The 21,942-nt window shown below is 48.2% G+C and overlaps 8 protein-coding genes across 8 annotated transcripts; 5 read left to right on the top strand and 3 right to left on the bottom strand.

Moving 5' to 3' along the window:
- Positions 1 to 555: 555 nt before the first annotated feature.
- ASPWEDRAFT_107014 (DNA-directed RNA polymerase I core subunit RPA12) lies at positions 556 to 963 on the top strand (the record flags this gene model as incomplete). Its single annotated transcript, XM_040827854.1, has 2 exons — positions 556 to 649; positions 725 to 963. The coding sequence occupies 2 exons, from the start codon at positions 556 to 558 to the stop codon at positions 961 to 963; spliced, it is 333 nt and encodes a 110-aa protein (XP_040690184.1).
- Positions 964 to 1,700: 737 nt separating this feature from the next.
- ASPWEDRAFT_109150 (putative phosphatidylserine decarboxylase Psd2) lies at positions 1,701 to 5,280 on the bottom strand (the record flags this gene model as incomplete). Its single annotated transcript, XM_040828058.1, has 7 exons — positions 1,701 to 1,865; positions 1,923 to 2,674; positions 2,731 to 4,230; positions 4,289 to 4,724; positions 4,760 to 4,975; positions 5,040 to 5,084; positions 5,140 to 5,280. 7 exons carry the CDS (start codon positions 5,278 to 5,280, stop codon positions 1,701 to 1,703), a joined length of 3,255 nt encoding a protein of 1,084 aa, XP_040690183.1.
- A 2,456-nt stretch (positions 5,281 to 7,736) lies between these two features.
- Positions 7,737 to 9,775, bottom strand: ASPWEDRAFT_38084 (putative MFS glucose transporter). Its single transcript, XM_040834829.1, has 2 exons — positions 9,294 to 9,775; positions 7,737 to 9,220 (listed from the first exon to the last, which is right to left on the bottom strand). Exons 1-2 carry the CDS (start codon positions 9,399 to 9,401, stop codon positions 7,841 to 7,843), a joined length of 1,488 nt encoding a protein of 495 aa, XP_040690182.1. The 5' UTR covers positions 9,402 to 9,775; the 3' UTR covers positions 7,737 to 7,840.
- Positions 9,776 to 9,934: 159 nt separating this feature from the next.
- On the top strand, positions 9,935 to 12,662 carry ssn3 (cyclin-dependent serine/threonine protein kinase SSN3). Its single transcript, XM_040834828.1, has 3 exons — positions 9,935 to 10,432; positions 10,890 to 11,049; positions 11,102 to 12,662. The coding sequence occupies exons 1-3, from the start codon at positions 10,315 to 10,317 to the stop codon at positions 12,171 to 12,173; spliced, it is 1,350 nt and encodes a 449-aa protein (XP_040690181.1). The 5' UTR covers positions 9,935 to 10,314; the 3' UTR covers positions 12,174 to 12,662.
- A 110-nt stretch (positions 12,663 to 12,772) lies between these two features.
- ASPWEDRAFT_38082 (putative metaphase-anaphase transition protein (Mlo2)) lies at positions 12,773 to 14,852 on the bottom strand. Its single transcript, XM_040834827.1, has 4 exons — positions 14,593 to 14,852; positions 14,442 to 14,496; positions 12,971 to 14,375; positions 12,773 to 12,919 (listed from the first exon to the last, which is right to left on the bottom strand). The coding sequence occupies exons 1-4, from the start codon at positions 14,706 to 14,708 to the stop codon at positions 12,912 to 12,914; spliced, it is 1,584 nt and encodes a 527-aa protein (XP_040690180.1). The 5' UTR covers positions 14,709 to 14,852; the 3' UTR covers positions 12,773 to 12,911.
- A 463-nt stretch (positions 14,853 to 15,315) lies between these two features.
- Positions 15,316 to 18,742, top strand: ASPWEDRAFT_130191 (MCM DNA helicase complex subunit MCM2). The gene is made up of 5 exons (XM_040829265.1): positions 15,316 to 15,404; positions 15,502 to 15,617; positions 15,677 to 17,982; positions 18,031 to 18,200; positions 18,256 to 18,742. The coding sequence occupies exons 1-5, from the start codon at positions 15,400 to 15,402 to the stop codon at positions 18,353 to 18,355; spliced, it is 2,697 nt and encodes an 898-aa protein (XP_040690179.1). The 5' UTR covers positions 15,316 to 15,399; the 3' UTR covers positions 18,356 to 18,742.
- Positions 18,743 to 19,023: 281 nt separating this feature from the next.
- ASPWEDRAFT_151946 (uncharacterized protein) lies at positions 19,024 to 20,587 on the top strand (the record flags this gene model as incomplete). The annotated part of the gene is made up of 6 exons (XM_040829618.1): positions 19,024 to 19,173; positions 19,248 to 19,364; positions 19,422 to 19,612; positions 19,672 to 19,794; positions 19,866 to 19,946; positions 20,006 to 20,587. The coding sequence occupies 6 exons, from the start codon at positions 19,024 to 19,026 to the stop codon at positions 20,484 to 20,486; spliced, it is 1,143 nt and encodes a 380-aa protein (XP_040690178.1). The 3' UTR covers positions 20,487 to 20,587.
- Positions 20,588 to 20,768: 181 nt separating this feature from the next.
- On the top strand, positions 20,769 to 21,428 carry ASPWEDRAFT_170016 (uncharacterized protein; the record flags this gene model as incomplete). Its single annotated transcript, XM_040830553.1, has 3 exons — positions 20,769 to 20,773; positions 20,823 to 21,206; positions 21,284 to 21,428. 3 exons carry the CDS (start codon positions 20,769 to 20,771, stop codon positions 21,426 to 21,428), a joined length of 534 nt encoding a protein of 177 aa, XP_040690177.1.
- Between the last annotated feature and the right edge of the window lie 514 nt (positions 21,429 to 21,942).

Below are 21,942 nucleotides of genomic sequence, written 5' to 3'. Positions count from 1 at the left end.
AGTAATACATGTTATTCTCTAACCATCTCGACTTCATCAACTCAACCACTAAACGGCTTCCATCTTTATCTGATCAGCTCTCCTTGCAGCAGCCTTATTCAGGCAAACAATGGCCCTCTATATCTATGCTTAACTCTTGTTTTCAGCCGCCGTATCTCTAATTATACACCCTGAATTTTCTCCCTTCTAGCATCATGCTTCGAGGACAGTGTCTTTGTGCATACTGGTCTTGTCATTTAAATGCCAGACTCTCACTTGTCTTGAATCCAGCAGAGAACTATACTGTGATGCTTATTGTTTTAACAGTACATTGAAAAGACAGACATAAGCTGCGCTCAACACCAAGCAGATCATCCAGTAGGATGGACATAACTAAGTAGCATGTTTAGTAAGCAAACACAACTCACACTGCATAAATCACGTGCCAAGGAACAATTGCCGATTCCAAACTTTTTTTTATCTTCGACTCTCCATTGCGGACCTCAAAAGATAAAAACGACAGAGCGCAAACTTATCCTTCCTTTAATTTGCACCCCTCCATTTAATACAGAAACCATGGTCGTCCAATTCTGCTCCGACTGCGGAAATCTCCTCGACAACTCGCCCCAAGATACCTTGGAGTGTGAGCTCTGCGGAAGAGTCGCAAAGAGTATGTACAACTGCTACTTACTACTATATTTTACTTCTTCTTTTGCGATTTAGCTAACAAGCCAATTTTATTAAGACGACGCCCTCTCCCACACCCAAGTCGCCGTCTCGGAAAATTTCCCCTCGCGCCTCCGCAACAAAGTGAAATCATACACCCAGGAAGTCACCCGCGAGACGATCGGATCCGGGCCCAAGATCGAAGTGGATTGTGTCAAGTGTCCTTCGAAGGATGTCACCTATTCGCAGGTGCAACTGAGGAGTGCGGATGAGGGAAGTACGATTTTTTATACTTGTTTGAAGTGTGGACACAGGTGAGTTTTTTTACTTTTAACTACCCCGCCGAATAGAGGTACAGGTTAGTTGGATGTGATATTGACAAATTTGCACAGATGGCAAGAAGATAACTAAGCGCGTTGCTATGGGGATATCCCACCGAGTTATAATAATAATCACGGTTATGTGAAATGGATTGATGAAATTGGTAGCATGAGCATAGCATGGAAAAATGGTGCAGATCATATACATCTCTGCCAGCGCCCCTTTGCCTTGGGCAGGTCGCTCCGAGTGACACGTCTGAAGGGTCACCCGCGCGCCGAGGGAAATATATCCGGGATTTAAAATTTAAATCCTACAATTCGAGGATGTGGTCATGTCATGCCGGTGATGCAAGGCAAGATCTGCACTTCATACCTAGGCGGCGCACGTGATAAGGATGCAGGTCTTGTTTGTACTCTGCATGAGCTGAGGATATATCTATCTGGCTACTCTTTTATTGAACTGTGGGGGGTTCAGTCCTCCACCCCAGAAGATGCTACAGCAGCAAGAGTCTAAAAAATACTTGATTCTCTTCAAATCCTTCAAAGTACTCCTTATTCTATGTAAATATCCATGTAGCCATGTCTTCAACTGCAACGCTTATATGTACTGTACTGCCTAGACCACCGCTATGATGAAAACCAACCCAAACGCCATGAGCAAAAATAACATGAGCAAAAATAAAAAATGACCTCAAGATATCTCGCTAAAATAAATATGCTTCACACATGCAATGGTCACTGAGAATATGGGGCCTCATCAGTCAAGGGAGTCAAGCTGCCTTCGATTCTACGCCTGGCGGCCTGCATCTCTTCAACTGTGATGTTCTCTGCCTTCTTGGGCATGTCAGGTTCATATTGGGGGTGGTCGGGACTGTGGCCCACGGCCATGCCTACTCGGATCTAAAAAACGATGTTAGCTTATAGAGTTTGACAAATGGACAATCCAATTATACATACCAGAGTTTCCAAAGGACCCTTGGAGTTGTCCACCAAGTCACGGTCAAAGTTCATCATTCCCTCCTCGAACAGAAGCAGGAGGGTGCTACCTCCGAATTTGAAGTATCCGAGCTCTTCACCACGGGTCACCTGCTCTCCAGCTTGACGGGTGATCACTGTGCTTCCGACCATCATTGCGCCGACGCAGACGACCATGACCCGCCCATGGGCAACCGAGTCAATCGGCACCAGGATTCTGACGTTCTCTCCGTATACGTCCAGCGCGGAGCGAATCGCCATCGGGTTCACCGTGTAGTACTCGCCTTCGATTGTCTTGGGGGTGCCCATGACGCCATCCACGGGAATGTGGAAGCGGTGGTAGTCCTGAGGAGCAAGACGGAATACCCCGAGAGCTCCGTTCTTGTAGCGATGGGCATCCTCGGGGTAAGCGTTGCCGAGAAGTCTTTCAATGGAGAATTCTCTACCCTTGACCCAGATCCCGGTGGCGTCACTCATATGGTCAAAAACAACTGAGCGGCAGTCGGCCGGGGATACGACAATCCTGGGCTCGTCGGGGGCCGAGCAAGGACGAGCATCTGGCTTCAACTGACGATAGAAGAATTCATTGAAAGTCTTGAACTCATTGATGGGCAGCAGAACCTCCGACATGTTCAATTGGTGGAAGTTGATGAAATCCTGGATTTGACTTGCTGAGGCGGGATCGTCGTACTTTTTACCCTGCTTAATACTCATAGACTTGAGAATTTTGCGAACTGTAGTTTGTCATGTCAGCTTTTTTCTCCAATCTCACTGATTTCACAAGACATACTTTGCTTCTTTTCCATTTCTCGACTCTTGAGCCCCTTGTACAACAGTCGGATGCCCAATCGGACGTACACACTCATACGCTCCTCGTTGATCTGCCCGGTGATACGGTCCTGAACAAGGATGTTGGCAGAGTTTGCACCCAATTTGTATCCACCGTAAGAAATCTTCGTGATGACCTTCGTATACCATTTGCGCTGGGCCTGACTAGAGGTAACAAACCCACCCATCACAAGATTGTCAACCTGTCGCCAGTCCCGACTTGCACAGGTGGCAATGTGGGTGATAATATCCGCATCGGAGCGTTTTGAAAGTCGAGGCTGGTGGCAAAGCGGACACTCGCGGATCTCAATAACATGCTCTTCGCCACGTTCGTCGCCCAGGTCATCCGGGTGAAGGTCCTCCTCATTCGAACTAGGCTGTTCTTCACTGGACAGTATTGGCACAGGTATCCTGTGGGGGTCAGTGTTGGATGGGTCTTCAACAGCAATCTCGTCGCCACTGCTGGAATGCTCTTCGCTTTCTTGGCTTCCAGTGGAGGATGGTGTGTGCTTCTTGATGACCGTCCTGGGGTCCTTTTGCAGAGCCTGAAGAGTGTCCTCAAGGCAAATCACCACTTGATCAAAGGTCAGATCCTGCGTTTCACTGGGTTCATTCTCCCCTCGGAATCGGTCGAAGAAGCCATCGATTGTAGACTCCTTCAGTGTTGAGCCAAGCGTGTCGAGCATTGTGGTCAGTTCAACCTTGTCTATCCGGCCGCTGTCATCGGCGTCGTATTGCTTAAGCATTAGCCTCCAGAATTGCTGCCGCAGCGCAAGGTATGGCATGTATTTTGCCTTGACCGTCAATTCCGGGCTGTGTTTGTCTTCCCACCGTTCTTTGTTCTTGAGTATGAGAGGGATTTTATACACCGGGAGGCCATCTTCTTCGAGCGGGGCGATTGCACCACCTTCGACATTGATGGCCGGGGGCACAAGCAATGAATCACCACTTTCCTCCTCGGGAACATTTAGTTGAGGGGCTGAGGTCTTCTGAGGGACTGACGTCGGCGGGTCCTGTTGCGACTGAGCCGATAACGAAGCAACTGAGCTTCTCGACCTCACGCGCGATTTGGGCAGTTTCGATAAGCTACTCGTCGATGGGGACGGGCTAACTCCAGATCTGCCCTCAGATTTGGAGACGAGAGTAGATTCCTCAGATCCCGTTGGGTCCAGGGATGGATCTAGGAATTTGTATAAGCCTGTATCGGGGTCTGCCTCTGGAGCGGCCTGGATGAGAGTTTGGAGTGGAAATCCGGCCGAAGCAACAAAGTCATTTCCAGAGAACTTGTCTCTGTCCATCACGGTGAAGCTCATAGTATAAGATTGCTCATGCTTCATGACCTGGAAGACCATCTTTTCATGGTATATCGGGTTCAGATTGTGGCGAATCACTGGCGTTCTGAGTGTCTTTCTTCCAAGCGAGGTCACGACAAACGGATCCATGTCAAAGGAAGTCCGCGTGACTAGAGTTACATGTCAGTAATCGCGCGATTTCACAACATAACTCTGATAGAGCCTTACCGTTTCGTTCCGGCGGAAGATCTACGATCTTGACAATCTCCATAAACACAATGCCCTGCACTCCATTTCCGACACCAGAGAATTGATAAGCTCTGGCTGCCAGTGATTTCCGCCTCAACCGCGCCAGACGATTCCGTCTTCTCCGCTTCTCAGCAACCTCGGGTTTCGCGAGATCGTCGGGTTCGTCGGAAGATTCCTCATCGTCCAGCTCATGCGGTGGAACATTTGCCATATCATCCTCATCTTCCCCTGCACAAACCAAGCTCTTGAATTTCTGATATGTCTCCCTAGAAGGAGCCAGGGGGTTCGATGTATCGACTAAGGTGAACTGCAGAAGAATCTCCCCGGACACATTACTATCCTTTTTCTTTGTCGGCTTTCGTTTCGATTTGAGTGTATACCAAGTTGGCTTGAATGGATCCATCAGTCTATAGTTCTCAATCAGTAGCTAAAGGAATTGCGGCCACTCACCTGCTGGTGAGTATCACCCTCGTCAAAAATGTCCTCGAGAGGGATATCAAACTCTCCCAGATAGTCCTTTCCAAATCTATCATGATCCCAGCAAATACACTCCAACAACGGGACCCCACTGACGGGCATCTCGAAGGAAACGTTCCATTCTGGATTGAGGGTCTTGGATATCGTGGGGGTCGACTGCCGGGCGTCTCCGAGAGTTACTATCAAATACTAAACAATCCATCAGTTAGCCCGGATTTCCTCCAGCTTCATTCATTCTTGGCAGAAAACTTACCGGATCACTTGTCCCTCCTCTATCTTTAGCTGCAAGGTTCCGCCCCTGTGACAAGTCGTGTTAGCCCTCGGTAAGCGGACGACAGAGCACCGCCACTCACTTTTAACACAGCGACCTTGAGGACTATCTGCTTGGCGTCTGCGGGCCTCATAGGACTTGTACTTCTACTCTGACCAGGCGTAGGAGTATTGCTCCTGCTCAGATGGGAGCTTAAACGTTGTGGTATCGGTAGGCGCACCATGGCGGTGTATGGTGAGGTGCGGGGATGTTGAGGCAAAAGACGAAGGACACGTCGCGTCGAATCCGAAGAATGCGAAACCCAAGAAGGGCGTCAACGGTTGAGAGGGGGTATAAGCTGAAGCAGGACAGTGAATTGAGGATGGTGATGACGAAATGAGTCGCCTTGCGTAGGCTTTCCGACGACCAGTGTTGTCGCGGTGTGGTTCGAGTCCCGGGGACGATCTAAGATCTGTTCGGGACGATCAGAGGGCCAACAAGACCTAGCGAGCCACCACACGCACGATAGCCAAGGATCAAAAGGCAGAAGGGTGGGAACAGGTTACTGCAACTGGGGACAGGGAATTCAAAGATGGTGCAATAACAATTGCCGCCTTAAACGAACCGCACAGCGAGCATTTCCCAGAAGAGGGAATGAGGGGAAGAACCAGAAACCCAGGTCGGGGATGGGGCGGATAAAGAGGGAACGAGACTTCAGGGTTTGAAACAAGAAACGTAAGCAGAGGAGAAATAAGAATAGATACGCAGAAATATTAGTATGGGCTATTATGCCTCTCGTAATATCGTCGAGAACACGGCAGAGTCAATCATAGTAAACAAGTTACCAACAGCCCCAGAGCGCGGGGGGGAAGGATAAGACCCTCGAGCAGACCGAGCGAGGCTTAGAGGCAACTAGAGCAGGAGAGCTTCGAGTGCTCAGACCAGAAGAACTTCCAGATCCACCGCCTGTCTTAAACAACATTGATGCTAATGAAGGGCTAATGGCTGCTTTATGGATACGGAACCGCCGGTTGAAGGAACTTGGCCGCTTTCTGTCCCCAACGACGTCAAGCTGAGTGATCCACTGGTTGTAACGTGGTGGACCTGAAAATGGCTGCCTAGGACTTCAGGGTTTCTATTTTATGTATGCGGATGCACATGTTGTGATACATAAACCTATTGTTGTGTCTCGCTTTTTTTGGCGTTACAGTGGCATACCTAATGTGGTTGTCGTATTCATGGTCGTAGAATTCCCCCCCTTAAGACCCAAAAAAGACTCATCCGCACCTCCCGACTCTAACAATGTGGATCATTTTAGATGGCAGTGGAGTCAAGGATGGACGTACATATTCCGCCTGCATGTATATAATCCATCATGCACTGTGTATAAATGGATAAAATATGAGCATCATACCCTACATGCTATTGGCTGCAACAGATAAAGCACTGGCATTGTGGCTGTTTCACTTTCTAGCGTGAGGGGTACTGCCCTACGAGATATCGACTGCCCCAATATTCAGGCGACCATGTATAACCTCACGCCTGCCTGTGCTCAAAGTCATGACATCCCCTGCCCCGCATCGCCATCGAATCAAAGCCATTTCCATCCGTGTTTTCTCAGTAGTTTCACATATCCTCGAACCGAGGCAGATGATCATCTTTGGTTGTAACCCTGTCGCGTGGAACTATACATCAGCTGCCAATTGAACTATTCTCGACGAATATATGAAAGCATCCAGAGAGCGCCCTGATAATGAATCTCTGACAATGCATAGTTGTATTCTAGTGGTAATGCCGCCATCTCGTCTGTTACAATTACCCCCTCTATCTGACCTTTTTCGCGAAAATATTTCCTTGTCAAGGATATCTGCAATCTTCATCTAGTCAGTACGGTCCTCATTTAATAAAAGCCAGAGGCAGAATCAAGCATACCAGTACTGCTGAGGTTTAGGATACTTGAAAAATTGTTTCGGCAACGACGGATGATAAAGGTCCCTGCTCTATCCCTGGCTCTATGCAGTGGACGAGACATGTGTGCGGCGTATCGATGTCAAGTCCATAGAGTACTCTTATACCTATGGATAGTGTCATCCATACCATGGCGATAAGGCTTAGGGGCCAAAGGCACCGTCGAGAGCATCTGTGTATAGGGAATACATCCCACTGTGTTTCATGTGTCTTTTGGAAGAAAGAAGTGTCAGTAATAATCAAGGTCGGTGGAATAGACGTGGTACAGACCCTATGAAATCTCCATTCTGCTTCGGAAATTGTCGCAAAAGCAAGAAAGACATGGATCATCACTTTCCGTGTCCAGGGATTCGTAGATGATTGACTGACCACCAAGTAATCGGAAAGACTACCCAGCGAAAATAGTGTACATGGAAAGATTGTATAGTATGTCTGTCTAAAGAGTCGACCCTGGCTCGAAGGAATCAATTTGAACGTCCAGGAACAAGTCGTGGTGAATAATGCGGATAGCCAAGAGTATGTGTTGCCTGGCAGTTCGTGCCATGGGCTGAGTCGGTATATTGTCGTGACTGCGATGGAAGCAAGTCAGTAGGTTAACCATCGTTTCAAGGAAATCATTTCTCTCTGTACATAGAGCTCTACTGATCTTCGTGGGGATCCACAAAGAGGATTTAAGCAGACTTTGGAGAAAGGTTGTCTGTCAGGCAAAAGTCGTTGAAAAGCGTTGGCATCATAGTGTTGTAAGATGATTATATTAGTCGGTTAGATACAGCACTTGCAAAAATAGATAGTATAGATTCATAAAATTCGTGGTATAACAGTATTATATATTAGATTTAATCCACTCTTCGACGCTCTTCTTCTCTCCCCCAAACCTCATCGGCATTGGCTTTTCCTTTTGTCTCCGGAACAAACGAGTAGATGAACATCCCGAGAACTGCAGCCATGGCCGCAAAGACCCAGTAAATCTTCCCCATTGACATCTTTTCGTTGAGGATCGGGAAGAACTGTGCCACGACAAAGGTCGCGATCCAGTTGGCTGCCAGCGCCCAGCTTTGCGTGGCGCCAACGGCTTCAGGTCCAACGAGCTCAGATGCTAGGATAAATGGCACAGGTCCCAGGCCAACAGCAAAGGAAGCAACAAAGAACACGACGGCGAATGCGGACAAGCCTTTCTGGTTGCAGTAGATACCCCAAGCCAGCAGGACGGAATTGATACCCATTCCAGCAATGCTTATAAGAAGGCAGGGTTTCCTGCCAATCTTATCTGGCAACGGTGTGCATGCAAGAGTAATAACGAGGTTCATGGCCGAAATTACCACGGCCCACAGGGTCGCAGTCGTTGGGATAAAGGACTGCAACAGGGAAACACTGTACATAATAATACTATTGATACCAGTGAGCTGCTGGGCGGCCATTACTCCCACAACAGCAACAATGGCTGGGCGGTAGCGAGGGTTTATAACAGCCTGCAGTATCGTAACTGGAGGTTGCTTGGAAGCTGCTCTCGACGAGTGTGCAAGCAGGGATTCGGCTTCTTCAGACCCATCTGCGGACCGCGTAGAGTCATCCCACTCTTCAACTTCTCCTTCTATATCGGTGTCTCTGCCTCGGATATTTTGCAGCACCTTCCTGGCCACTCCCGCCTTTTGATGCTCCGAAAGCCAGACGGGGCTTTCTGGCAACCAGAAGAGACCAATAAGTTGCAACAGTCCAATCACTCCAGCAACGGCAAGTATAATTCTCCATTTACTTTCTCTGCTCAAAAAGTAACCCAGGGTCTGTGATATCAAAATACCCACGTTGGTCATGACTTGGGTGAAGGCACCAAAAAAACCCTTGCCACTGGGTGGTGCTACTTCGGAGATATAAATCGGCCCAACAACAATACCAGCACCTGCTCCAACACCAGATAGCAATCTACCAATGCCCATTATATAGCTGGTGGGCGCAAGTGCTTCCGCGATGGGCCCCGCGATGAAAAAAATGGTTGTGGCGCGTAGGGCGAATAGACGTCCGAATCGGGTGGAGACAGGTCCGGCTAGCAGGGCGCCCAAAAGACCACCGAGAGTATAGATGGAAGAAACGAAGCCAAATTGAGAGGCGTTCATGGGAATACATGGTGGCAGGCCTTGGGATCTTGCCAATTTCTGGTACGGATGGATGATGCTGTTGCTATCGCAGGTGACCACCGTTTGGGGGGCATTGAGTTCCGCCTGTCGCGAGATTCGGTGATTAGCAAGCGATCGATTAACCAAACACGATTCTAACAATAAGCTATTAAAGTACCAGATGATATCCAAATTGAAGCGGTCCTAATGTCGCGATGAACACAAGGTAGATAAGATACGGCGTTACCCTTGACGACGATGGGTAAGATTCGGCGGTGGGGGTCATGGCGCGATCGAAAGTTGTACGGTTCTAAGAGAGAGAAAGAGGGTTGTTTGTTTTCGACACCTCAATAAATGACCCTATTCACATTTGTGTTTCTGTGACCCGTGCATGGATAGGGCTAAAGGGGGGTGGTGGAATATTAATAGTCTGAGGACGAGGCTGAGGTTCAGTCAAAACTGAGTGTTGGGGCGGAGCCGCAGAAACACGCAAAATGACGTTGCAGATCGTGGACAATAGTAAGTGATGATTTTCAATTTCGGGCCAAAAGGGACACCGCCTCCCTAGGCATCGAGAATTTCTATTCCAAAGGACTAAATAGAATATGTATGGTTGTAGAAGAGAATTGAAAGTTGAACGGAATTTCTAACTGATATGAGTGCAAGAATGTATAAAAAAAATTCGGAGAGGAGCTCTCCCCAAGGCTGAAGCGATACGAACTAATACGGAAATTGGTCATGAACACTAAAAATCACGATCGAAATAGCCCTGTTCCTCCTGTGTTTCCGTGAATCCTTCGTTCCACAAAATTAATAACAAGATATCAAATATTCCACGATAATTCGATCAGAACTACTGCTAGAAAGACCCTGTTTTACATAATTTGACAATCGTTCCCCAGACTGTCTGCCGGAGAAAAAAAGCAATGGCTGCTGACTAACCAACACGGGAAACCGACGCCATACGAAAAGAGCTGATCATGCAGCATCACCACCTTCAACATCGCCGGCGATTTGTCTGTTGAGCCCATCCTTTCCATCATCATCAACATCATTACTACTGCTGCATGTATCGATATTTTGTGGAGATTATCATCGTCTTGTACCGCCCTCGCCACCGCTGATTCCATGGATCCGATTGCTGCCCGTCTCCTGATCTGATCGTTGACTACCTACTACTACTGCTACTGCTAAACCCCATGAGTCTGACAAACCCGCCTTCTTCCTCCGGTCCGTTAACTGCAATTTCCAGGCCAACGGCGGCCTCCGTCAGTCAGAATCTGTCGCTGAAAAGGAGCCTGCAGGCGGCTGTTGATGGTAATATATCAATTACTATTATTATTGCCCTGTCATTGTTTCTTTTCTTTCCTTTGAATTGTTCCGTCAGCATGTTCTCTGGTTGAAGAAGCGGGTCTTGAATCTATCTACCTCTTTTTCTATCGCCCTCTTGGGTCTATTCTTTAACGGTTTTTCTGTATATTTCTCCATCATGTTTGGAAGGAATTTTCCGTTTTATAACTCTTACGGCGGATTTTATCCTCGTGGTAATGGCTTCCCCTGTATCCTATGTTGTTCATATCGGGTCATCTGTTCCCCAGTGGGTCTGCTTCCGTCTTTGCATTTCTCAGGGTTTTGATATGAATTGTTTCATGAGTCAAGAGATTTGATATTTGACAGCCCCACCCAACCTACAGCCTCTTTCGTGCGTCTTTATCAAGCGTGGCTCGTGAACAAACTATTTTTCGCCCAGTCAGCTAACATAATCTCCTTGAAGAAGGCATAGAGTCGAGGAAACCACCCGGATCTGGGTATACCAGCAAAGTCCGCGTGCGAGACCGGTATCACATTGTGGGTTTCATTAGCAGTGGTACCTATGGCCGTGTTTACAAAGCCCTCGCAAAAAATGGCCGGAAGGGCGAATTCGCGATTAAAAAGTTGGACACCGTCTAACGACCGTGCTAGATTAGATTGACTAACTTTCTCTAGATTCAAGCCCGACAAGGAGGGTGAGCATATCCAATATACAGGTCTCTCGCAATCTGCGATTCGAGAAATGTCTTTGTGCTCCGAATTGGACCATCCCAATGTAGTCCAATTGGAAGAGATCATCCTGGAGGACAAATGCATCTTCATGGTTTTCGAATATACAGAGCACGACCTCCTTCAAATAATTCATCACCATACCACGCCGCACCGACATGCCATCCCAGCGCCCATGGTCAGGTCAATCATGTTTCAGCTGCTCAACGGCTTGTTCTACCTTCACACTAACTGGGTGTTACATCGGGACTTGAAACCAGCAAACATCCTGGTAACGTCAAGTGGGGCTATCCGAATTGGTGACTTGGGTCTTGCTCGTCTGTTTTACAAGCCCCTCAATTCTCTCTTCTCCGGAGACAAAGTCGTCGTCACGATCTGGTATCGTGCCCCGGAATTGTTGATGGGCAGTCGACATTACACCCCAGCAGTCGATCTCTGGGCCGTTGGATGCATCTTTGCAGAACTGTTATCCCTTCGACCCATCTTCAAAGGCGAGGAAGCCAAAATGGACAGTAAGAAAACAGTACCATTCCAGCGCAACCAGATGATGAAGATCATCGAAATCATGGGCTTTCCAAGGAAGGAAACTTGGCCAGGACTGGTATCGATGCCCGAATACTCGCAGCTTCAGTCCTTGGCCTTATCACGCGGTCATGGCCACTTCAACAGGCCGTCAAACCTAGAAGGCTGGTACACGGGCTGCTTGAAGAACAACGGATACTCGACGACATCCAACGCAGGAACACCTGGCGCTGATGGCTACGACCTCCTATCGCGGTTGCTCGAATACGACCCTACCAAGCGGATTACTGCGAAGGAAGCACTGGAGCACCCGTACTTCCAAAACGGCGGCCCCATCCCCGCAAATTGCTTTGAGGGATTTGAGGGCAAGTATCCACACCGTCGTGTTACTCAAGATGACAACGACATGCGAACCGGCAGCTTACCTGGGACCAAACGGAGTGGATTGCCGGATGATAGCTTGATGGGAAGGGCAGCGAAACGTCTCAAAGAGTGAGATATGCAGTTGTTCATGCCTCTTAGCACTGTTTTATGTTTTTAGCATTTTTCACGAGGATAGCATACTAGATTATTTCGGTGTTGGCGTTTGTTATTTAGCTATTCGGTTTCACTCTACATTGTTAATGGCATTAGCATTTCTCAGCGGATCTATCCTATCTCCACCAATTCAAACCCAAAACCAGACCAACAAAAAAGAGAACCAAAAAGACAAAAAAGCTCACCCCAATCCCAATTCTCCTTCCTATAAGGTGGAAGACCGTTCAATGAGAGGCTACGAAATCCCGACGTAGTCGTAAGGATTTACAGACGGATCCCAGTGAGAACGCTGGTCGAAATTCGACTAGTTACGGGGTAATCGAACCCAGGGCTCCTGCGTTTGGTCAAGTGATCAGATCACTCGGCCACAGTCACCCTGGGTTTGTTACCCGATTGGGAAGGCACGTGGTTAGATTGGTTGGGGGTGGTCAACATATATGTATTGTCCTAGAAATTTCCATTGGAACTATTTTCTATCAGTTTACAAACAGATAATATCAGTCTATGTTTTCTTAGCCTAGTATAACGTACAGATTATCCTTTTATTATTGCACGACCATTTACATCCTAGTACACTTGCGCCCTTGAGAACAGAAACCAGCCCATCAACCCTTGATAACCACCTTTGTTCATTCCATACTGCAGGGTATATGCATCCGACCTATAAATTCCACAAAAATATCAAAGTACAAGTTCATTAATAGCCTGGCCATCGTTAGTAGCAATCGTCATAAGAAAGAGATTCAAAAAACGTACCACTCTGCTCTTTCCTACCGTCATCTTCATCATTACCATTGTCTTTATTGTTAGACGAAGCAGAGGCTTGACCGGCAGCATCCTTGATAGGTTGTTCATCACCGCGAAGTTTCTCAAAATAAGCCTTGATGTCCTCGGCGCCGACGGCCTGGCCGCTCTCCGCGAACGGCGTCAAAAATTCCTTCACCTTGTCACGGAGATGGTTGTACACCATAGCGCCTTCGATGGCTCGAACACGGTCGATGTTGCTCAGGGCTGCTTCGCCGCGGTCGAGAAGGCTCCCGGTACCTGTACTAGCGCCGCCATTGGCTTCGTCACCGGCGTCGGAGAGGGGAGGCTCGTAAGTATCCTCTTCCTCGCGGAGTTGGGGATGTTTGGCGAGATTCGGGAAACATTCGGTGCAACGGCAAAGGTGGTCGCGGAAGTCTTCTTTGAGGAATAGAGAGAAGGTTGCGGTGGGGGTAGGTTTGGGGAGATGGTCGTGTTTCTGCTTTGGATGTTCGGAGGTGGGTTCTGCTTTGGGCTTTGAAGAGTTGTTTTCCGTGTCCTCCTTGTTCCGCTTGGGAGCTGGCTCGCCTTTTTGGTTATCTTCCACCTTGCGCTTCTTAGAGTTTGTTGGTTGCTCTTCTTCTGGGACTGTGGCCAATGTCTCTTCTAATGCTGGTTCAGGCTTTGGTTCAGGGTCCTTTTTGATAGAGTCGTTGGGTAGCCCACCATTCTTGTAGACAGGGGGTAGGAATCCAGATGCTCCGGCATAACGCTTCAGCCACGGGTTCGACTCGATGCACTTGAAGCATAGGAAAGTCTCGAAGTCGTCCTCTGCGGGGAATCCGGGAGGAAGAGGGGTCTCTTCATCATCGTCGACATTGGCAGTGTCAGGATCTTGCTCCACCTTTTCACCCTTTCCATTTCTACTTGTCTCTTTCTTTGCTATCTTGTTCCAGTCTCGTGGCAGGCCAATGAGACATTCCGGGTGCCACCAGTCTTCCCCGCAACCTCCAGTTTCAGCCGTGCCTAGACCAAGACACTGGAACATAGTGCCCTTCTCTTTATCTGCATCATAGTCTTCCCCACATCCACAGAACTTGTTTTGAAAGTTATGGTTGTATTTGTTGCCCGGGGCTGGTTCCTGAGACCGAACACCTTTAGCACCCGTCTTGGGGTCTTCCCGGAGAACGCAAGGAGCGGAAGTAGATAAGCGCGTTGTTCCACAATCGCAGACAAAGTTTCTCTTGTTGAAGAGCTCAACTAATGTGTGTTCGCCATGGCAGGAGATGGAGCAGGAGTAGCACACGCCTGCGGAGGTGTATTGCTCATCGGGATTTGCGGGGGGAGGATTGCAAGTGATGCAGGCGAAAAGGCTCTGTCGTAAGGGCCCTAGAGGTTGTGTACATGAATCGAATGACTTGGAACGTCAGAGCGGGGTCTTATTTGTCTTATTCTCTCAACTTCTCGTAGACGGCGTACTCACATATGGAAGGGCTTCGCGGGCATCGGCTTCAAGTCGCAGTTGACTTTCGATGTAGCTGTGAACACACATCGCATTAGTAGATAAAACTTTTACCTAATTGACTGATCCTGCTCATTGCGACGATTAGAAAGAGAAATGATCATGATCTTACTCTTTTGCAGTCTGAGAATTCTGCGAACTGAAGCTTTCGCGACGCTTGCCACCATCCTGGCCGCTCTTCTGCTGCTCGACGTTGGTGGGCGGCTCCATTCCGTTCGAAGAACTCATATTGTTTGGCAGATCAGATAAATTCGATGATAAATTCGTCTGAAATGATGAAACTAGTCTGAAAAAAATGATGTGAACACTGCGCTCAATATCCCTTCAGGTGCGCGCGGCGCGATGCTCTTTAAGTGTTTGCCTTGTTTGCATGTCAATCATCATGGACCAAAGCATTAACTCTATTTTGTATTTCCTACGCCTTACGGATTATTTCGACGGAGGAGTAGAATTATTTGAATAAATTGCGATACTGTAAGGGTTCACATTGTACTTATTAGTTTATTCGAGAACAAGATATCCTCCAAATGGAGTTTACATAGCAGAACGGCTATGGCCACCATTCTACATCCCTTGATCGAATGTCAAACGAGAGAGGTCAGACATCTGATAGAGACTTGATCCAGATTCATTCGATCATCAAGAATGATATCTACTCCACTCATCAACTGCAAACGCCGTTTATCCCACATTTTTGTCGCTGAACTGTCACGCTTTTCCCAATCGGGGTTTAATTGAAGACGCGTCCCAACGCGCCTCGACGCGTCTGTTGCCGCCGCGCACCAACGCCAAGGATTCTTTCTCCCTTCCTCCTCCCACCAGAGCGAAAAAAGACCAGCAACACTGCTGTGCCTGATTAATTGCTTGATTCTGTCTGCACACCCCCCTCGCAAGATTGCAGGACAGAATATTACACATCATGAGGTGAGTGTTTTTAGGACTCATATTTTTTTATCTCTCGGTCGCATTGTGCAATAATTTGTTTTTTTCAGCTTGTCAAAACTGACTCTGTTGTGCGCAGTTCACCACTTCGTCCCAGCAATTCGGCCGCAAACCGTGGTCTAGGCAACTTGAATCGACGAAAGAGATCGAGAGAACCCGATGATGAAGCTTCCTCGGTTGCCGTTCCTTCGAGTCGTAAGTTGGAAAACCAAATTGGGTATCCTGTGTGTTGGGTTCGACTGACTGTCTCATAGCCATCCCTTCTTCACCTCCTATGATCCCCTTTGATGAAGATGATGACAACGAAAGAGATGAGGAGGCTGAGCTCTTGGGCGACATTGATGATATTGAGGAGATGGCAGAAGACGAAGATGGAATTGATTTGTTCGGAGACAGCTTTGAGAGAGATTACCGGGATGCCGCAAACGACCGCTACCAAGGAGAATACATCGACGATGATGGCGACCAAGAAGAAGTTGATTTGGGAAGCCGTCGACAGCTGGAAGCTCGGATGAACAGAAGAGATCGCGAGCTTGAACGCCGCCGCCGCATGCCTGCAGCTTTCTTGCAAGATGAAGATGATGACGGCAATGTGGATCTTACCCGCCAGCCCCGTCGACGAAGACACCACTACGATGAGGACCGCGAGGATGTTGAGATGGGTGACGATGCCATGGAAGAGCTCTCAATGGAGGAATTGACAGATGTCAAGGCATCCAACATCACGGATTGGATTCTGCAACCTCAGGTTCTTCGCACGATCTACCGAGAATTCAAGGCTTTCCTGACTGAGTTCACCGACTCGGCTGGTAGCTCAGTTTACGGTAACAAGATTAAGACCCTTGGTGAGGTTAACTCGGCATCACTCGAAGTCTCCTATGTTCATTTGAGCAATACCAGAGCCGCTCTTTCTTACTTCCTTGCAAACGAGCCCACTGAAGTTCTGAAGGTCTTCGACCAAGTCGCTCTCGATGTGACCCTGTTCCACTACCCCCAATACCACGATATCCACAACGAGATCCACGTCCGCATCACCGATCTTCCCATTGTGTACACACTGCGCCAATTGCGACAGGCGCATCTCAACTGTCTCGTCCGTGTCAGCGGTGTGGTCACACGCCGCAGTGGTGTGTTCCCACAGCTGAAATATGTCATGTTCATCTGCCAGAAGTGTAACATTACTTTGGGTCCCTTCCAGCAAGAAGCCAGTGCGGAAGTGAAGATCTCTTACTGTCAGAACTGTCAGTCCAAGGGACCTTTCACTGTGAACTCTGAGAAGACAGTTTACCGGAACTACCAGAAGTTGACCTTGCAAGAGTCTCCTGGCTCAGTGCCTGCCGGTCGACTTCCCCGTCAGCGAGAGATCGTTCTTCTTGCCGACCTCATTGATACGGCCAAGCCTGGTGATGAGGTTGAAATCACTGGTATCTACCGTAATAGCTACGATGCTCAACTCAACAACAAGAACGGATTCCCCGTGTTTGCTACGATTATCGAGGCCAATCACGTTGTCAAGTCTCACGATCAGCTGGCTGGTTTCCAGTTGACAGAAGAAGATGAACGCGAAATCCGAGCTTTGTCTAGGGACCCCGAGGTTGTCGATAAGATCATCCGCTCTATGGCACCGAGTATTTACGGCCATCTGGATGTCAAGACTGCCGTTGCTCTCTCTCTCTTTGGTGGTGTTAGCAAGGTGGCTCAAGGCAAGATGTCTATTCGTGGAGATATCAACGTTCTTCTGCTTGGTGACCCTGGTACTGCCAAGTCCCAAGTTTTGAAGTATGTCGAGAAAACCGCCCACCGAGCCGTATTTGCCACTGGTCAAGGTGCCAGTGCTGTCGGTTTGACGGCCAGTGTCCGCCGTGATCCCTTGACCAGCGAGTGGACGCTTGAGGGAGGTGCCTTGGTCCTGGCTGACCGGGGAACCTGTCTAATTGATGAATTCGACAAGATGAACGACCAAGATCGGACTTCGATTCACGAAGCTATGGAACAGCAAACAATCTCCATTTCCAAGGCCGGTATTGTCACAACACTGCAGGCCAGATGTGCGGTGGTCGCTGCCGCCAACCCCATCGGTGGACGATACAACAGCTCGGCTCCTTTCTCGCATAACGTCGAGCTTACCGAGCCCATTCTGTCTCGTTTCGATATTCTCTGCGTCGTCCGTGACATGGTGGAACCAAGTGAGGACGAGCGCCTGGCCAGCTTCGTTGTCGAGTCTCATCACCGTGCCAACCCCCCTCGGCCCCAGAAGGATGAACATGGCAACCTGATCGACGCAGATGGAAACATCATTGACGAAGAAGGATACCGCATTAACAAGCACGGCGAACGTCTTCCCCTTCGACCCGACGAGATCGAGAAGCGCGAGGCGGCCAAGCGGAAAGAAGAAGAAGAAAAAGAGGGCGAGATTCCACAGGAATTACTGCGGAAATACATCCTCTACGCCCGTGAACGATGCCACCCAAAGCTCTACCAAATCGACCAAGACAAGATTGCCCGACTCTTCGCCGATATGAGAAGGGAATCACTAGCAACTGGCGCATATCCCATTACAGTAAGTTCCCCTCAAATAATGCATGACACATAGCCTAACGAAAATCAGGTCCGTCACTTGGAAGCCATCATGCGTATTGCCGAATCCTTCTGCAAGATGCGACTCTCAGAATACTGTTCCGCACAAGATATCGACCGCGCCATTGCCGTCACAGTCGACTCCTTCATTGGCAGCCAAAAGGTCAGCTGCAAGAAGGCTCTTTCTCGAGCATTTGCCAAGTATGTTCTATCCCGATCCATTATAATCGATTCACAGATACTAATAAAAAATTAGATATACCCTCTCCAGACCCAAGCCCCAATCCCGACGCAAGGCCGGAGTGCCAGCACCAAACCCCTACGCCCCTCGTGGACAATCAACACGACCACGATAAATCAACGAGTCTCACTCATGTCATGTCCTGCATTTACCTTCACCTTCATGATAAACCAATTAATACATTTCTCTCGTGCATGTTGTTTACCTTTTTTTTCTTCGTCTTTTGCAATGAAGCTTCTCGGTTCTGAGTCTTTATGGGGTTTTGATTGGTTTGGTATGGGGTTTTCCTTATCTGATTGGGTTTTTTGTCATATATTGTTCCAGATACTCCGTATACATGGGTGATATGTCATCACTGTCTGTATTACTTGAAATGTCGATGATGATCTATTGAGATAATCAGCATTTACATAGGCAATTATCACGTGGCGTGTAGTATATAAACTTGATAGGCTATATAAAGTGAACGGGTCAAAACGTTGCAAATCACTGATCAGATCGCACAGACATGGATCTATCAATCTGATTGATCATTTCGTATTATATATGCATCGGGATCTCTGTCCCTCCCTTTCTGGTGTTCTGACTTGTCACCAGGACCGCGTCAGTGGTACTGTTCGTGCCTCTCTGCCTCGCAGGCCTTGCCTTGACAATGCAACAAGTTGAATCTCATATGACTTGCAAACGTTCAGGGGTAACCCAGTGGGCGTTGAATACTTAACACCCCGAGCTGGGCTACATTGTTCACCTTCCTGTTTTACCATCCCCCCTCATCCAGCCAATATGACCATCTACGCCGACAATGCGCCTTCAGTGGCTGGCAGTGTCATTATGCTGACATCCGTTGCCTTGATAACTTATGCCTTGCGAGTCTATTGCAGACTGACTTGCAAGTCCTGGGCAGCAGAAGACTGGATCATGACGTCTGCAGTGGTTAGTTTTTTTCTTTTCCTTGTATGGAGATGAAGAGTGCGCATAGGCCAACTTACAGCTTTTTTTCTGGGTAGATACCTTTTGGCGTACTTGTGGCGGGATGTGTCGGGGGTGCATTCAATGGAATTGGTATTCATGCTGCGAGGCTTGAAGAGCCGGGGAATGAGAAATACTTTGCGGGAGGGCAGAAGGTATGGGTGTTATGACTCGTTTTGGTGCTTGTTTATCGCTAATTGACCCAATTCCAGTTCTTTCTGATGTTCGAAGTGGGTTATTGTGCTGCGATTATCCCAATTAAACTCAGTATTAGCTTCATGTTGATTCGAGTGGCTGAGGGGCGCAAGGTGTATATTCATATTCAATATGTATTGATTGCTGTGTTTGTGACGATGAATGTGGTTGCGTTGATTATTATCCTCATCAACTGTATTCCCATTGCGTATGAGAGCCATAGCAATCTTCCAGCATAAATAACTCTTTGCTAACACCAAGCCACAGTGCCGCCTGGGATCCAAGTCTGCTGGAAAAAGGAGGCCACTGCCAGGATCCTCATGTGCTGGCAGATGCCTACTATGCCTGTACTGCTGTCAATATTGTCACGGACTGGACAACCGCCCTTATGTGCGAGAGCAACGCAGACCCCATCGATGGATGTTCTTGAACAGTAGCTGAAGCTAACTGGATATCCATAGGCCTATTCCGTTGCTCTGGAATGTCCACTTGAAACGCAACACCAAGATCTCCATCATCTGTCTGATGAGCCTGGGTATATTGTACGTCTTGATCTTCCCACTCTCCTATGACCAAGTCATACTGACTTCTTGACTTGCAGCGCATCTTTGTCTGCGTGCGTCCGTCTCAAGTACACCGTCAACCTCACTGACCAGACCGACTTCCTCTTCGGCGTCGCCAACGTCGTCATCTGGGGCTTCGCCGAAAACGCCATTGGCATGATCGTGGGTAACGTGGCTACTCTACGCCCGCTGTTCCGTATTTCGGGGAGTCGAAAGCCCTCGGGCAACTACTATTCCAGTGAATACGCGAACAGCCGCTCTCGCGGATTCTTCAGCTCCAAGCGTTCAGATCCTACCATGCTTGTATCTTTGGATGACTTGGAACTGGGCAGAGCCCAAAGCCAGAGTGGTACTAGTCACCATCGAAGGACAGATTCCAATGCTGTGGCAGAGGGTGCAGAGTCGAAGAATCAGAAGAAGGATAGGAATATCTGGTCGAGGAGCGACAAGGACAGCCAGAAGTCTAGTGGACCGGTTGATATCTTCGTCGATAAACAGGTGACCATTACGTATCATTAGAAGCTGGAAGGTAACAAGGATAGTGAGACGAGATGAGACAATAATATGGCATTCAGCACTGGATCGAGTCACCGGAGAAGGAGCAGATCGTGTCTTTGTAGTGAGGAAGTGACAGTCAACGGTGGGAGCTGCTTTCCTTTAAGTTTTGGGCTGTCCCCTTCACTGATGCTGATTTCACTCCAGCTCTTCATCTCGAGTCATTCATCCCCCTTCAACCATTCTCAGATCCAGCATATCACATCTCATTTCATCAATTACATCTTATAGACTTACCTGACCAATATGGGGTATGCCAAACCACCCAACAACCAGCGACACAACTAACACCACAAACAGGTATTCACACCATTACCGCATCACAACCACTTCCAGCGAATGGAGAAACTCCTGGCCCAACTTCGTCAAAGACGTTAAACTCATAATCGAAGCATCCTCAGTCGGCATCACCGATCCTCGAGGATTTGACGAAAATGGCGGAAACTACCGCAACGACAACGACCCAGATCGCATAACCATACCCATACCCCCTCCCATCGTCGATCAGACCAGAGGAATCGGCATCAACGGCATCGGGGATGGCGCTCATGAACCCCTTTTGATTGATTGCCAGGGTCATCTTCCGCGCGCATCCGTCACGACTGGGCGCAAGCCGTACGATGAGGTGGTTACTTGCGTCTTGGTGAGGGCTTTTATGGTGGCGCCGCATTCTTGTAGCATTACGTGAGTGTTACTCCTGTTTATTCATCTATCTATCGTTGCACGTATTGTTGAGTTGGAGTGAAGCTGATTGTAGGTAGTTCTGATGGTGACTGGGATGATTGGGTAGATGGGCGTACTCTCTACACGCAGATTTGGGGAGAGATGCCTCTGTGTCCGTGGGGAGGTGTATTTCCCACTCCTCCCCAGAAAGTCTCGCCTGCCTGTCGTTGCTGCATCATGTAGATTCTTGACTCTTATTCATCCGATTGGTTGTACCTTAAGGTATTCCGCTGCTGCTCCTAGGGAAGAAGAACGACGACATTACGTTTGAGCCAGCCATAATAAGGCGGCTATATACTGTATTGGAAAGCTTTGACGACTTGTGAGGCCGTCGCATTGGGGTGGATATATCTATAGTTGTATGAACTATCAAGACTCGCTATAGACTATGGCACAGGGAGTTGTATGTGTTTACAGTACTCTTGGTATTACATGATCAAACTCAAAGGACTGATGGACTTTGACGGGTTCTTTTGCGATTCTTTTAAACTATCCTTATAAAGGACAGACGGAAAAGAAAAGTAAAGGATAGGAATAGCAGACAGCATAGCAAGTTCAAACAGTACAGCAAGCTTAAGTACGATAGCAACAGCCAAACAAGATAAGCATATCAACAATATAGCCTTACTATTCAACATTAATTTATGAAGCAAATTGATATTACCCGTAATGAGGGAGATAGAAGAAGGGAAAAAAC

This window comes from Aspergillus wentii (genome assembly GCF_001890725.1).
Source record: "Aspergillus wentii DTO 134E9 unplaced genomic scaffold ASPWEscaffold_3, whole genome shotgun sequence".
In the NCBI taxonomy this organism is placed as follows: Eukaryota; Fungi; Ascomycota; class Eurotiomycetes; order Eurotiales; family Aspergillaceae; genus Aspergillus; species Aspergillus wentii.
The sequence above is the reverse complement of the archived record's forward strand: the minus strand, read 5'-3'. Positions and strand labels throughout refer to the sequence as shown.

Coding starts and splice junctions, on each gene's coding strand:
- ASPWEDRAFT_38084 (XM_040834829.1), bottom strand. CDS start 9,401: ATGACCCCCACCGCCGAATCTTACCCATCGTCGTCAAGGGTAACGCCG. Junction 9,221..9,293: donor TTCAATTTGGATATCATCTG/GTACTTTAATAG, acceptor ATCTCGCGACAG/GCGGAACTCAATGCCCCCCA.
- ssn3 (XM_040834828.1), top strand. CDS start 10,315: ATGAGTCTGACAAACCCGCCTTCTTCCTCCGGTCCGTTAACTGCAATT. Junction 10,433..10,889: donor CCTGCAGGCGGCTGTTGATG/GTAATATATCAA, acceptor ATCTCCTTGAAG/AAGGCATAGAGTCGAGGAAA. Junction 11,050..11,101: donor GGCGAATTCGCGATTAAAAA/GTTGGACACCGT, acceptor AACTTTCTCTAG/ATTCAAGCCCGACAAGGAGG.
- ASPWEDRAFT_130191 (XM_040829265.1), top strand. Junction 15,618..15,676: donor GGTTGCCGTTCCTTCGAGTC/GTAAGTTGGAAA, acceptor ACTGTCTCATAG/CCATCCCTTCTTCACCTCCT. Junction 18,201..18,255: donor CTTTCTCGAGCATTTGCCAA/GTATGTTCTATC, acceptor ATAAAAAATTAG/ATATACCCTCTCCAGACCCA.
- ASPWEDRAFT_38082 (XM_040834827.1), bottom strand. CDS start 14,708: ATGAGTTCTTCGAACGGAATGGAGCCGCCCACCAACGTCGAGCAGCAG. Junction 14,497..14,592: donor AATTCTCAGACTGCAAAAGA/GTAAGATCATGA, acceptor GTGTGTTCACAG/CTACATCGAAAGTCAACTGC. Junction 14,376..14,441: donor CCCGCGAAGCCCTTCCATAT/GTGAGTACGCCG, acceptor TGACGTTCCAAG/TCATTCGATTCATGTACACA.